We start from the raw sequence: 15,051 nt of genomic DNA on the forward strand, positions 1-15,051 counted from the left end.
CAGGTTAAAGGGGTGTTGTGCTATTTCAATATATCACAGATATCATGTCATTTAACACTGGCAGACATTATGGAAGGAGCTAATAGAAGAAATGAATTCCTACAGAAGTCACGGTGTCATTCTTCATGGCAGAATTGTACTGCAGAACAGATCGAAGCGGCTCTTTGCTGGGAAATGTGAGTAATGGAGACTTGGTGGCAATTTCACACACACCTTCATACCATTCTTCTGGCCAAAGACCTGGAACAGAAGTAGAAAGAGGAAGGTGGAATGAGGCATTATAAAAAAATAAGTTTCACAGAGTTACTCGCATTACCAAGCTTTGCACTACTTCCTAGAGCAGATTTTTCATGCTCTTAAGCACAGACACTCAAAACACATGATCCATGTTCCAAATTTAGTATGTTTAGGTGAAGTTTCTCATTGGACAAGAAGTTTCTACTTAATTACCATTGTACCCCATGTGTCTGATCTTCCATTTCAGGAACCTGGTTATCAAAACTTATAACTAAGACTATTAACTTAGGAATAAAACTAAGTACAAGTTGTACTATGCTGCATCTGATAACAAACCTGCAAAGATTTAAAGAAATCCTACCAGAGAACTGTCATGTAAGCTGTTTGCTTTGAAGTGTCTTTATGCCTGTAATTTTTCTTCCAGCTACTGTGAATAACTTCCATATAGTTGTATTTACATTCATCAAAAGGCAACGCTGTCCTCTTAGAATGTCCAGTACCTGATCCTTCCACAGCAAATCCCATCAGCACCGAATACAGCCAGAAATCGCGGAACAGCTTCTGCAGCCTGGGTTTGGCCTCCTTGATGGGTGGCAAGCGTCTAGTGAGCTACCAAAGAAATAAAAATTAACATTTGAAAATGGTGGGAGTTAGAATAACTTAATTCCACACTAAGGAATCAATTCATGCACCTTCTTTACTATGATTTACAAAGGTAATATTCTTTGTCACCTATGAAAACTAGTATTATACTGCTATTGTTACATTGAAGGAATTAAGTTCGTTTTTGAAAGCTGAAAGGCTAACTTTTTGAGATGCCTGAAGTAAGAATTTCCTTTGTTTTACACAGGAATAACGCCATGCTGATACAGTAACCTCTGAGGAGAATACATAATATTAGTATACTATCCACTGCAGGGAGGAAGAAACCACGTGGTCCTTTAAATTGTGCTGAAGACAATGCCATGCAGCTTTGCTTCAGTGTAAAGGAACTCCAAACTAAATAAATATTAGTCAAAAACGCTTCTGGTTGCTATTGTTTATTAGCTTTGTGGAAATACACTGAGGCACCAATTGGGGATCTTTCATTGTTTGCACCCACGCACAGAATGACATCAGTTCTGAAGAATTTACTATCTAAACAAGCAAGTAAAAGAGCATTATTTTCAACACATTTATTAAAATTCTCTGATACTTTTTGCACAAACAGCTGCTACCACCGGAAGAGCACTATATCCTCCCAGCCAACATAATATACAATTTTAGATATATTTATATAACAGAGATCATAGTGTATTATCCTAAAAAGAGCTAAAGCACAGGCAGTGTATGAAAAGTGAAAGAAATCGTCCATTAAACTGCAAGCTTTATTCAATATGACTGTATATTACTACTGTAAATTTTGTTAACAAAATGTTACATTCTAATCTAGCTTGAAGAAGTTTTCTCTAACCACAATAATTCTCTCTAGGTATCAGAGCCAGCAGTACTTCAGTGAAACCTTACATAAAGCCAACTTTGGATGCATTTGTAAATCATGAGGGAGATTAGTCATTTAAAAAAGAAAAGCATGAAAAAATCCCTCTATTTTAATAAAATCAGTCTGAGTTTAAGCTGGTGAACAGCACTACGGTAGCAAGTTGTTTGTGCAATGGAAATCTTTGCACCAATATAACACCAGCTGAAGAAGCCCCATCACAACCACAGAGGCCTCAAACACATTTGCACTAAGATGCTCCCCCCATCCCCCATTTCAGCACAAAATAGCAGCTACATGGCTTTTCTTGAAATTAACAGTCAAGTTTATGTGTGTGCTTGACTTTGAAACTTCACATACACACTGATTTTTGCTCAAAGATCTTCCTCAAAAGGGAACAAGTACCTGCAAAGCCATAAAAGTAGTTCAACAAACAACAGAGAATTCAGCAAAGATCACTAGGCAAGGGAGGGATTTTGGCTGACGAAGTAAGTTTAGCAGTGTTTGGTTTAGAGAATGTTTACTTTGGGAGATACACAAAAAACCAGCGTCAAAGTTCAGATTTAAACCCTGCCGTTCCCTTTACTTGAGCTTTTCAACACATCCTTCCCGTACAGTGGCTTAAAGGTAAGCTTCATTTACCTCTCCTGTTACTTTAGGTAGATCTCACCAAAGGCATGCATACTGCAGAGAAGGGGGACATTTTGCCTGTGTAAGTGCAGCTAAACAATAACTGAACTTTGATGAAGATGAGAATGTAAAGCTGGGAATACGGACAGCAAATTCTGCTGTGCCAAGAGCAGAAAATGTTTATCAGTGGTTACTGGACAAAGTATCTCAGCCCTAAGGGCCTGACTTCTGGGGGCGGGGAAAAATCTAATGAATTTATGAAGGAACAATAAGAAAAAGATGGACTCGAGATGTTCAGTCACAGTCTAAAACAACTTCATAAGCATCTTCTTTGGATCCTTCATTTTTGCAGAACGATGTATTCTTTTACGTGGGAGGATCACCTTAAATGGTTTCAGGATTTAAAGCAGATTAGTCTGGGGGAGAGTTTCAAAAATTAAACTATCAGCTCAGTTATCTCAATCCTGTTACAACATGTTTGAAAATATTTTCCTTTAAGGTTTTATTCACTGAAATACAGGTCACTGAACAGGTACAAGTATGTGAACCTTCATACTTTATAGAACAGCTCTCTTTCCTAATTTAAAAAGCATTTTAATCAACACCTTAGTAAGATTTTTGTTTTAACTGTATTCAGTATTTTGTCCTTATATTGTAAATAACTGCCTTTTTACTCAAAAAAGTGTGTCAATTGAAATTAACTTTAAATTAAGTGTGAGAAAAACCCAAGGCCTGGCATTCAGACACCCATTCAGTTTCAGCTGACAGAGCCATTGAACACTTACATTTTGATCTCTGACTGTCACAGGAGGGAATTACACTTTTTCATATCTTTTTAATATCACTGTAATTACTGCACCCAATATTATGGTGAAAAGTCTCTCAGACCCACTTCTTGGTAAAGGGTTTTACAGCTGAGTAAGTCTGATGTATTCTCTTCAAATACATACCAAAGAAAATTTTTGCTTTTAGAAATAATTTAAAAATGCAACAGTCCATTAAGTACATTTAGAGATTATTACTCAGTACATTAAGAGATTAAGTTTCCATTAGAAAAATGCAGGTTCTACTTAAATGTATTTTCAAACAAAACAGGTGAGGTTACGAATCTAGAACTGGGATCACAGTAAGCCTAGAGAAACAAAGTTCTGAAGGGAGCTCACAGAGACTTCACATCATGAAGAAAACAGAGAGCACTACGAGTTCTGCAGTGCTCACAAAAGTAAAGTGAAACAAAACGTAACTAAGCCAAAAGCAGAATCAAGCCAATCAATCACAAGAGTGGCAGATGAGGACAGAGAGCTGCAGAAAGGGTGCACAGACATTGAGTAACATGCCCGAGTAAGGCCATGAGCAGACCAGGACAGATGTTTATGCCCAACACTTCCCCCACTGCAGTCCCACTAATGGTACTCAGTGCAAATATACGTCTTTCTACACGCCTAGATCTCCTTTATTCACCAGATTGCTGCCTTGCTTTTCCAAAATACTCCCACAAAACTTCCATTTTTGTTGTAGCTACAGGATGTTTGTTTTTCAAATTTTTCAGTACATCTCAGCCTTCTGGCATGCTCCTGCCGGGGACTGGATCAGGAGTCCCTCTTCTGCTTACCAAGCTCAAATCTTCAAACTTAACTTGACATTGTATTTTTAGCACACACTACTAGCACAGCTGGTGCACAGTTTAACAGTTTATAAATAAAGAGTCCCATATATTTTGCATAATGACTTTGTTACTGTTTAAATATGCCAGTAATGACTATTTGTATGGAAGAAGGTCAACCAATTCTTTGGCAAGCTGGAGGCATTGTGTAAGCAAAACCAATTACCAGTAAAACAGACTTATCCTTCTAATTGATGTGTTCCACTAAAAAACAATCCTGTTGAATAAGGTGACTATAGACCTTCTGCTGTGACAGAAATCAGCATGGACCTAAAATCAGGGAATAGATAACTAAATTCAATTACCCTCGGTCCTCTCAACTGTGTTGTCTTCCAGGCTTTCACCTGTCAGAATGAAGTTCCTATTTCAATTGCTTGCCCTTGCTCTCATCATAACCTCCACATTTTGTGGAGTCAAGGACGTCACCGAGCATTTTGAAAGCCTTAAAGGTGCTCAGTCACACGAAAACGGGACTTACGTGCCAAACCTGCCACTCGAGTTCCACAGAGAAAACACCATCACTAATGACTTGATTCCTGAAGAGGAGGAGGAAGAGGATTATCTAGACCTCGACAAGATACTGAGTGAAGATGACTACAGTGATGTTATTGATGCTGCCCCACACATGGTTTCTGAAGTTCAGCAAGGAAATATTCTTGAACTATTTCAGGGCAAAACTAGAATCCAGCGCCTCAATATCCTCAATGCAAACTTTGCCTTCAACCTTTACCGCAGTGTGGCAGACAAGGCCAGCTCCTCAGACAATATTATCATGGCTCCTGTTGGTATTTCCACTGCAATGGCTATGATTTCCCTGGGTCTGAAGGATCAAACCCAGCAGGAAGTGTTATCCGTTCTGGGCTTTCAAGACTTCATTAATGCCAGCAGCAAATATGAGCTCATGACCGTTCACAACCTCTTCCGCAAACTCACCCATCGGCTCTTCAGGCGCAACTTTGGCTACACACTGAGGTCTGTCAATGACCTTTATATTCATAAGGACTTTTCTATTCTGAATGATTTCAAAAACAATATGAAAACATACTACTTTGCTGATGCCCAACCAGCTGATTTCTCAGATCCCAGCTTCATAGCCAAAACCAACGAACGCATCCTGAAGCTGACCAAGGGATTAATAAAGGAAGCTCTCGTGAATATAAACCCTACAACACTGATGATGATTCTTAATTGTCTTTACTTTAAAGGTAAGAATCTGTTATTTCAATCTTAGTGAAGGATTTTCTCAGTTCGCAATGCCATACTGTATGTCATAAGCCAAAATGGAATTTAAGTCTAATCTACACTATAAAAAACCCACTGACTCCCTCACAAAGAATCTCTATTATTAGCCCATTTTTGTCTGCTTCTGTAGTACAACAGTGTTCTAGTCATGGTCTGAAGTTAGTAGGTATTGTATACAGAGAGCAAATGCTTACTACTTCACAGCAAGACAGAAAAATAACGTATGAATGCAGAATAGCCCCAGAGATCATGAGCTGTGTAGAAGTCTCAGATGGGGAGGTATAAATGCATTTGCAAGTTATTAGTCACATTCAGTCCTGGCATCACTGAAATGGTACAGACTGATTTCAGTTAAAGCACTTAAACATTTCTTAAGTATTTAGGATACATATGAACGACCACAAAGAATTTCAGCTTGAAGGATGCCATTTTTTCATACGATCAGAGCATGATCCTTGTCAACAAGCCCATACAGGGGCCCTAAGAGAATAACCAAAACAAACACTGTTCTTCTACAACTAAAACCACACACATTCACTGCATGGAATATTTCAGTTAATTCAGCATGAACTGTCTGCTGATATAGGCTTCTTCATGTATTAGTAGAGGCTGAACAGTTAAAGAGGCTTGAAGTAGACTGTGCAATATATTATTATTATAAACCCTTATTTTCAATATCTTTACATTCAAACTAAGAGCCTGTGGTGAGATTTTCAACATAAGTTATCTGCCTCAGGTTGAAAGTTTGTTAGCTTTTCAACAAACTTTTAAAATTATATTAAATGAGCAAGAGGTGGGAGGTGCCAATGAAAGAAGAACTGAGGATGGAAGGAAATCTGTTACTGACTGTTTAAGATGAAAATCAGACAAAGGTGACTTAAAACATGGGTAAGGAAAGACAGATTTGCCCAAAAAGGTAAGTGTTTGCAAGTACAACACACTCCTTTCCCTAATTCATGAAGGAGTTTATTTTTCCCCAGTTATGTCCCTACTTCCAAGAAACAAAGGCCTCTCTTACACCTGCCATCTCAGCAGGTTACAGAAGCAACATTCCTATAAATGTACCTTTTCCCACTCACTTGCAAGGAATTACTTCCCTGAATAATGCCACTTATCTCTACGAGAATCTGAAGCAATCATTAGCAAAATACAAATAATCTCCTATTCTCAGGTACCATCCAACAGGCACTTACCTGTATCCTTGACTGCATCTCTGATGATCACATCATACTAAATACAAGGCTTTACTGTCTGTCAGACCACCCTAAGAAAAGGACTATACAAAGTGAAACTATACAAAGTGAAGGGGTTTTTTTCATAATTTAGTCAAATTTGAAATAGCCTTTTGTTTCACTCCAAAATTATTAAATACTTGTGCTACCTCAAAATAACAAAAACACCACAAAAACAGATAGCTGTGGTATTGAAACTCTCCAGTTATCAAGATCAAAAAGACTTGGCTTTTTCTTCTGCCCATGAAGTCCTGTTAGTCCAAACTGCCTTGGTGCCACCTGCTGAAGGCTGTAATTTATAACCCTCAAAACAAAGAAGATCAATTCTCTATTGCTATCTCTCATTCTTTTGTCTTACAGTGACAGTCTCCTGGGAATTCTATTTTGAGTGGAACTGAACTTTTTAAAAGCAAGTTCTGCTCCCGAGTTTCTTAGTTTCCCCACTACTCCTCCTAATATGTCAAATTTTGTCCACATCTTTCCATTTGCACTGTTTGCACCACTGCAGAGAAGCTCTATTAAGCCCTCAGAACTAAGAAACCTATAAGCATTTTCAGATATAGAGATATTCAGTTTAAGTGATACTGAGTAGTGGGACACTTGACAAACACTATGAGGCTTCAAGCTCCTTTTATATTAAAGACCACCAAGAAACTATTGGAAACTATTTATGCTGGTAAGAAGTACATTTTATCTTGTACAGATGTCCAGTCTACCCCCATTTTGCACAGCAATCATTTATGAGCTTCCTATCAAGTAGGAGCTGGTTATTTTAGCCATGGCAGTTTTGGTAACTGACAAATGTTGACAGGTCCAAAATGTCCTGATTTTTTCTGAGATTCTGGTCACAAATGCAAAAGAGCAGTCACTCAATGGAGACAATATCTGCCACCACGGATGGATCCAAAAGACATCTTGGGGGAAGATTCAAAACAGAAAGTCACAGAAGTCATTAAGCCCCAGCTGGTTTCAGCTGGCCACGTAGCTCCTGCTGGGGATCAGTATTCTACCCCAAGACAAATGCATTTGCAAAACCAAATCCAAGAAAAATGTTCCCCAGCTCCTATCTTTCACTAGGAAGAGCTGATTATGTTTCCCATCCCTCAGTGGATGGCAGTGCTGCTGAAGCTGCCCTGGCCCACAGCAGCTCCATGTCATCGGCCAGCTGGAGTCCTACACCTGTGAATTCTGCTCCCTGAAGAACAGCCAGATACCGGGTTTTCCTTAGAAGTGAGACAATTTGTTTGGGAATAGCATCATCCATTTTATACCCCATACCTTTCAGACTATTAACCACAGTCTGACTGCTTCTCAAACTGGTCCACATCAGCCTGACATGTGAAGGAACTATTAGAATGAAAGTTGGACTTAAGAAAGAAAAAGGCTTATTCACAGTCAATCTGGCAAAGTCAGACTAAGGAACCAATTAAGGTTATATTGTAGGCTCTCCACACAGTCACATTCCTCACATACTTGCTTGCCAATAATGACCTAAATTCCTGAGTTTTTACAGGAAATACTGGTAACCCTATTTCCACTATAATTGTCTAGCTTTGTCTGCCCCTTAAGAAATTATGTTTATTCCAGAGCCACAGTTCTAGAAAAAGACCAACAGAACACTGTATTTAAAAAACCTTCTTTCAAATAGTTAATAAATATTTCTGGCATCCAGAGTATCTCCACATAAAAAGCTTCAAACCCTGATGGCAAAGCTTTCTGGGCTGCAAAATGTGTTGGACTGCATTATTTGGGCATAAACCTGTCACATTTCAGCAAATCTACAGGAGCCTGTTACCACATCAAACTGGATGACAGAATTAAGCAGTCAACACCCCAAGTCTTCAGGTTAAGACAGAAAATGAACCAGTCTGAATGGACTAAGGTAAGGTAATGCCTTCAGCAGAGCATCTTCTACAACCTAATGCAAAATGAAACCAGCCCTTGCTTAGCTTGATACACCACTAACATTCTCCGAAGGTGCCTTCAGAACTGGATTCAAGCATCCCATCTCTCAGAAAATACAGCTGGGTCAGGTGCTCTGCTAGAGGCAAACCCTAAAAAATACTCTGCATCTGTTTAAATTTCTAGGTTCCTCACAGGGAAAAACAATACACACCAACCACATTCATATTTCTGGTTTGTGTTCACCTGTTTCTGCAATTTGGAACACTCAAATCAGACAAATGTTAAGTTATAAAGCCAAGAATTTTGAAGTCACTTTAAAACCTGTCTTCTAACTCAGGCTTCACTGAAATCAACAATCTCCTAAAGTAATTCCCAATTCATGTGACTTAAAGCTTAGTGTAAACCTATTCTGGGAACATTTGATTAAACAGGGACCTGATGCAGAGTTTTATCTGTCTTCTGCATTGTATTAACAGGAACTTGGGAGAATAAGTTTCCAGTGGAAATGACCACAAAGAGAAGTTTCCGGCTGAACGAGAAGCAGACAGTGAAGGTGCCGATGATGCAGACCAAGGGCACCTTCCTGGCTGCCGCCGACACCGAGCTGGACTGCAGCATCATCCAGCTGCCCTTCGTAGGCAACATCAGCATGCTCGTGGTGCTCCCACACAAACTGTCTGGAGTGAAAGCCCTTGAAAAGCAAATCACACCTCAAGTGGTAGAAAAGTGGCAGAAGAGCATGACAAACAGGTATCTGCTGAAAAGCACATCTTGTTAAAGTCTTAATGTATTTTCTTGATGAGATTGACAAGGGTAAGTAAAGCATGCAGGGGATAATATATTATATTCTGATAAAAAAATACTAAACCTAAACAAAACCTCCAAAATTGGATTTATTGCATTAAAAATCAGGACCGGTGAGCTCTCAAAATTTAAATTCCGTCAAGAAATCGAGGATGATTGAGATAGAAAATTGGAATGAAGTTCCAAAATTCTTTCTATTGATTATTTAATGATGCAGATTTAAAGAAAAAGTTCTTACTGATAAAAGCTTTCAGTAAGAAGGAAAAACAGAACTGTGAAAATAACAGATTATTGGTGCAGAATAATCTTGGTCACATCAGCCTACGTTCAGTTCAGCACTGAGCATTACAACAGAGCTGCGTGTAAAGGAACACATTCCATAATCAACAAAGAACATCAGAATTATGGGAGAGGAAAAACAATAAAGTCATAAAGCCTCCCTTGAGGAAGGTGGCAGAGTAGGTGTATATCTGTCTTCAGACTTGATAAAAAGAGATGATTTGATGTGCTATCCAGGAATTCAACCTATTTCCATTGTACACAAGAAGTGACAAATCTCCAGTTTAGTATTTCAGAGAATCTGACAGCTCGACACTTACTACAAGCATGCAATGAACTGCTCAAAGTCACATATCTTATACACATAAATAATGTGAACCATTATAAATGAAATATCAAATTGACAAACTAACAGTTTTTGCAGGGGAATTAATTTTTTAAAGCACAGTTTTAAAAGTCACGATGCTCAAGTTTTGAAAGCAAAAGTACAGTCCTGTGTATCTCTGTGTCCTGCTTGCTGAAGACAGCAAAAAAACCAAACCACAACAGGTCTGTAAAGCAAAGGAGTCATGCACATACATATCTGCTCAATGATTTTTCCTTTTTGTGTTTATTTTTACTAGGACAAGAGAAGTGGTTCTTCCTAAATTTAAGCTGGAGAAGACTTATAATTTGATTGACTATCTGAGATCCATGGGAATAGAAGAACTGTTCAATGGAAAAGGCGACTACTCTGGTATATCAGATGAGAAGGTCACCATTGACAGGGTACTTACTCCTCATTTCACCTCCTCTCTGACTAAACTCTATCACCCTGTAACATGGCAGCACAGTAATAATATTGCACAGTAAGCTAAAACAATATTTTTTCCTCATCTTTTCTGGAGGACATAGGAGGGAGGGTTGTGGGTTTGTCCTTGTCTATTCACATAATGAAGAGAGTGTTTAATCAGATGTCAAAGGCACTAAGAGTGTTGTGGTCAGTCAGGAACAGGCTTCTCCACAAAACAAAACCCCAAGGATTGGTGCTGCGTAGGTGTTGCCAGCAAGGGTGTGGGACGTGAAGCAGGGAAGGCCGTGAGCACATCATTCAAGTGTACTTAGGAGAGCCTCAATTTCACTTTTGTTTTCCTGTTTTGTTTGTTTGAACAGTTCAATCACCAAGGCACAATCACAGTGAATGAGGAGGGCACAGAGGCTGCAGCAATCACCACCGTGGGGTTCATGCCTCTCTCCACTCAGACCCGCTTTGTCATCGACCACCCCTTTTTGTTCCTGATCTACGAACACCGCACCAGCTGCCTTCTGTTCATGGGCAGAGTTGCCAACCCAGCCACATCTTAAAAGCAGAGAAGACCCTCCAACACTCTGTTACACATGGGCTGTATAATTACAAGTTAAAATACCAGTATCATAAAGGAAAATTTATTGTCATATTAGCCAATACAAAAGCCGCTGGTATCAAAAGAAAACATATTATCTACAGGTAGTTTCTCATGAATGGACTCACAGCAGTAGATAATTTGACTGCAATTTAAAATGGTTAGTGCCATGCATTGATATAAGTGTATTACTAGAAAAAAAAAAAAATCACAAAGTAACTTACACTTTGTGTTTTGCATCAGTGTATAAAATGTAATCAATAAAGTATTTAGACTATCTGGATTCTTGAAATTTAGCTCTAAATTTGTGCTAGGATGTCTGTTTATGATAAATAGGACTAAGGAAAACCTGAATACCTGACCAGCCATAGATGCCTAAGTCTCTCCTGGGCATTTTATACAATCTAACTTGAAAAAGATCTGATGTCTCCATTCTTTCTTTTGCTTGTATCATTTAATATTCAGTGAATACACACAATGTGTATAAACATTCAGACTGATAGACACAATAAGCATCATGGACTAGTGTACCAAGTAAGAGGAGACAGAAATGTCTTGGAGGAATGAAATACTACGGGACCCACTACTCTTCCCCAATCTAACTTGTATTGCTTCAATACTTTCTCTGATCTTCACTGGAACAAGAGGTATCAGAATTACACCAGCCTAGTAAGTGATATAAATATCCTCAGAATACCCTTTAGAGGGAAAGCAGTCAGCAAAATGCTCTTTTCACTGGCTCAGTATCACCTAATCCTCTCCACAAAAAAAGCCATTTATAGCAATGACTCTGTTAATATTCCAATGCACTCTCCACACCTGATTTAATGGACAAAACCTTTCAAGTCACTGCAAACTTTCTGAATCATTCTAGTAACAACAAAAATGGTGTTCAAATGTGTCACCATTTCAAATTATGTTACTTACCCACGCTCTGTAGAATATTGCTGTCTACATGGTACAAGGAACAGAGCTGTACCACACATTCAAATGTGAATGAACATACCACCTCTGCACACCTTCATTTACCTCATACCTTTTAAGAAATATGCCTCATAATCCAGTGAGAGTATTTTTATCACTTTTTGCAGCACCAAATACTGTATCAATCTATATACATTATAAATTTGTCTTATCTAAGCAAAAATGCACACATAACCTATAAACCAACAGTTATTTTAAGAACTATTTTTCTTAAGAAGGTGTTTTTCCAATATTAACTTGTTGATTTAATTTTGCTTTTATATACTGCTGTTTGTAATTTTGCATCTACTGCAATTATATGCTGCATACACACAGCTTTTTAACCTGTCAGCCAGTGAAATACTGGTATTAGATGATGAAATGATGAAGAGCTGATACTGAATAGGAAATGCAGATGTTTCCCCCAATTCCTGTCTTTTAAGTCCACTGTGGGATGGACGATTTTCAGTACTGAAGTGCACAACAGAAATTATTAACATTCATATACACATTTTATTGTTTTATCTGTATTCAAAAAGGAAAGCACATACAAAAAAGAAAAACATATGCAAAAGATTAAATATTCATGCCCTAGGTTTAAGTAGTTTATCAATGATTGAATGAGCTGGAGCATCTGCAATACGGGGTTTTGGGACTTAAGTGAAGACAATTATTCAAGGCAAAGAGGTCAAGCAGAAAAGCAAATCAGCTACTGCTGGAAACTCATGATCTTCATACATTGTGCAAGAAAGTCAAATATTTGCTTCAACAACCATAATGTAACCATTAACTCTTGCTTCAGATTCTGGCACTATCTGACTGCATTTAAAGGTCACATTGGTTAAGAAAAATGCAGTTATCCCCAGCTATTCAGAACAAATATATCATCAATAAAAACTTGAAACAGAAAAGTACTTCCACAACTTTTACATTAAGTCTCTAACAAGCACCAATCTTCTCTCAGTATCCAAGGAATGGTCCTGCTTTCACTCAAATCAGCATCACTGACAGGTGAAAAATGCCACCCACTAGAACATCTCTCACAATGCAGGACTAGCTGGCTCATGCAAAAACTGAGCAACTATTGAATAACAGTGATCCAAGACTTTTATAAACACATTTCTGTAAAGTTAGGAACTGGTCCTTGTGATCACTGCTGAATTTGGGGAGGGCTTATGTAGGAGACCACTGGAATAGACGGGAAGGAAAGGAACAGTCCTTTGATCTAGTGCTAATTTTAGACTCTTCTCTTTGACAAGCTTCAGTGAAGAGGTCTGTGGGGGCAGAGTATGAAATGAATGCTTTTTTCCTGCTTGTTAATGGATGTGCAGTATGAAAAAGTTACAAGCAGGCATCCCTACTGCAAGCATGGGATTGCCATGCTTTTGTCCCACCAGCTGTGCAGGAAAAGTTCCACAGAACAATTCAGCTTCAAGAGGAAAAAAAAGTAGCATGGAATCTTTTGTCCTTCAGGAAGTTTCTCTATGGATCTTTTAGACATGACTTTTTTTTTGTAAAAGCTACAGCAGTTAGGCAAATAGTCCTACCGACCTGGTAACACACCTTGGACGTATCAAATTTTCCGTTGGAGATCTACATCTACAATTTTTTCCTGAATTAGCACTTCTACTTTGTTAAATGTTTTTTCTCCAGAAAAAAATGACATCCAAGACTGAACACAAATATGCTTCAGAATAAATGAGTCTGGCATGGACATCAGTGTCCTTGCACATTTCCTAAAATGCTTTCAGCCTGACAGTTCTCATTTCAGAAGACACAGGACACTTACCCCCTTCTTTATCAACATTTTTCTTTTTTTTTTTTCCTTTTATGAAGCAGAATTCACTGTGCCACCAAACTAAGACTTATTTTTCACTGCTTCTATTAACTTTTGTTTCTTACTTCTCCTCAGGCCACAGATATGTGCTGTTTATTACACTGCATGCCAAACACTATTCAAAGTAATACTCCCTGCAGTATTATTTAGCTCAAGAATCACCTGAATTCATGGCTTGAAACAATCTAACCCCAAATCACAAAAGATTCTTTATTTTCAGAGATTTATCATTATTAAACAAATGTTTCCCCCCCTTAGAGCAAGGTGTATTATTTTACAGTATTACTACAGTTCTCCTGGATGGTAACCCTGCACTAGCTGTCAATCAAACCATTTTGCTTGAAATAGTACCAATGTTTGATTAATACAAGAAAAATTATTGTTTGCAACAACCCAACCACTGGATACTCACCACAGCAATGACAGGAATAAGCACACCCAGGTTCCCTGCACTACTGGAGGCCTGGAGAAGAAAAAGGAAATGATCAAAACATGTACAAAAGCATTTCTAAAGTACTTGCTATAAGACATATTTCAAGCATCAAACAATTACAACTCTGTGTCTTGCAAAGAGATGTGCACAAGGTGGTCAAGAGAGCACCCACAAAATCCACAGGACTGAACACACCCTGGAATCCTTTAACAAAGCTTTTCAGGTTTTCCTCATGGACTATTGAAGGGACTTTTTCCGCTGTCAGCACACAGTCTGCAGATATTCAATAACTGCTAGAAAAATGGTAACTTTAAATGGGTGGCCACAAACAAGTGTCAAATGTTTACCAGAAGTTTCATTTTACTATCAAAATGAAGCCAAAAATAACAAGCCAGTAAAAAGACAGGATTTTCAAGAATTTATTTAAGCAGAAGGAGCAGCCTTTTCCATTGAAATATAAGAAGCATAAGGAAAATACATATTTCCTTGGACTTTTTAGGACTTTTTAAATTGCATGCTATACAAGTGTGTTTGCTCCGGCCAAGTAGAGTATTTAAGAACTAAAAACATTCACTGAGAACAGCACATCATTTCTCACCTTTTCTGATCAGGCAAACAGTGATGGCACAGACACCACACTGAGACATCTCCTCTCTAAAGTCTTTCCCAACCTCCCATATTCCTCCACACTGGATTCGGGAAAGAGGGAATGGTCCAGCTCCCTCCTTACAAGAGAGAGACTGCTGGCCCCACAGGGAAGAGGCAGGGAAGATGTGCTAACAGGATACAGCTTTGCATGAAGTGGAATAAACCAAAAGGAAGCAATTAAAAAAAGCAAAAACGAAGAAGGAAAGAAGAGAGCCATAGAGACACAAAGCCAAATAGTCTTCAGATGAAACAATAATGGCACAACCCAACTCAAACAAACTCCAGTTATCTTTCCTGGAGAGTCAAGATAAAACAAAAC

The 15,051-nt window shown here is 38.4% G+C and overlaps 2 protein-coding genes across 4 annotated transcripts in view; one reads left to right on the forward strand and one right to left on the reverse strand.

Moving 5' to 3' along the window:
* PI4KA (phosphatidylinositol 4-kinase alpha) overlaps window positions 1-15,051 on the reverse strand; it is a 54,725-nt gene that overhangs the window by 21,842 nt on the left and 17,832 nt on the right. For all 3 annotated transcript variants that reach the window (XM_039560852.1, XM_039560854.1, XM_039560853.1), the window contains 3 exons: window positions 14,064-14,114; window positions 738-846; window positions 104-240 (listed from right to left, as the gene is read on the reverse strand). In XM_039560852.1, coding sequence (XP_039416786.1) covers window positions 104-240; window positions 738-846; window positions 14,064-14,114 — 297 coding nt within the window. The remainder of the gene's footprint in view (window positions 1-103; window positions 241-737; window positions 847-14,063; window positions 14,115-15,051) is intronic.
* SERPIND1 (serpin family D member 1) lies at window positions 2,234-11,143 on the forward strand. Its single transcript, XM_010398166.3, has 5 exons — window positions 2,234-2,341; window positions 4,344-5,212; window positions 8,863-9,136; window positions 10,093-10,237; window positions 10,622-11,143. Exons 2-5 carry the CDS (start codon window positions 4,360-4,362, stop codon window positions 10,811-10,813), a joined length of 1,464 nt encoding a protein of 487 aa, XP_010396468.1. The 5' UTR covers window positions 2,234-2,341; window positions 4,344-4,359; the 3' UTR covers window positions 10,814-11,143.

Source organism: Corvus cornix, chromosome 15 (assembly GCF_000738735.6).
Source record: "Corvus cornix cornix isolate S_Up_H32 chromosome 15, ASM73873v5, whole genome shotgun sequence".
Classification (NCBI taxonomy): domain Eukaryota; kingdom Metazoa; phylum Chordata; class Aves; order Passeriformes; family Corvidae; genus Corvus; species Corvus cornix.

Bases quoted from the DNA above. Each gene is read 5' to 3' on its own strand.
- SERPIND1 (XM_010398166.3), top strand. From the start codon at position 4,360: ATGAAGTTCCTATTTCAATTGCTTGCCCTTGCTCTCATCATAACCTCC. The intron at 5,213-8,862 runs GTAAGAATCTGT...TTGTATTAACAG, and splicing joins TAATTGTCTTTACTTTAAAG to GAACTTGGGAGAATAAGTTT. The intron at 10,238-10,621 runs GTACTTACTCCT...TTGTTTGAACAG, and splicing joins AGAAGGTCACCATTGACAGG to TTCAATCACCAAGGCACAAT.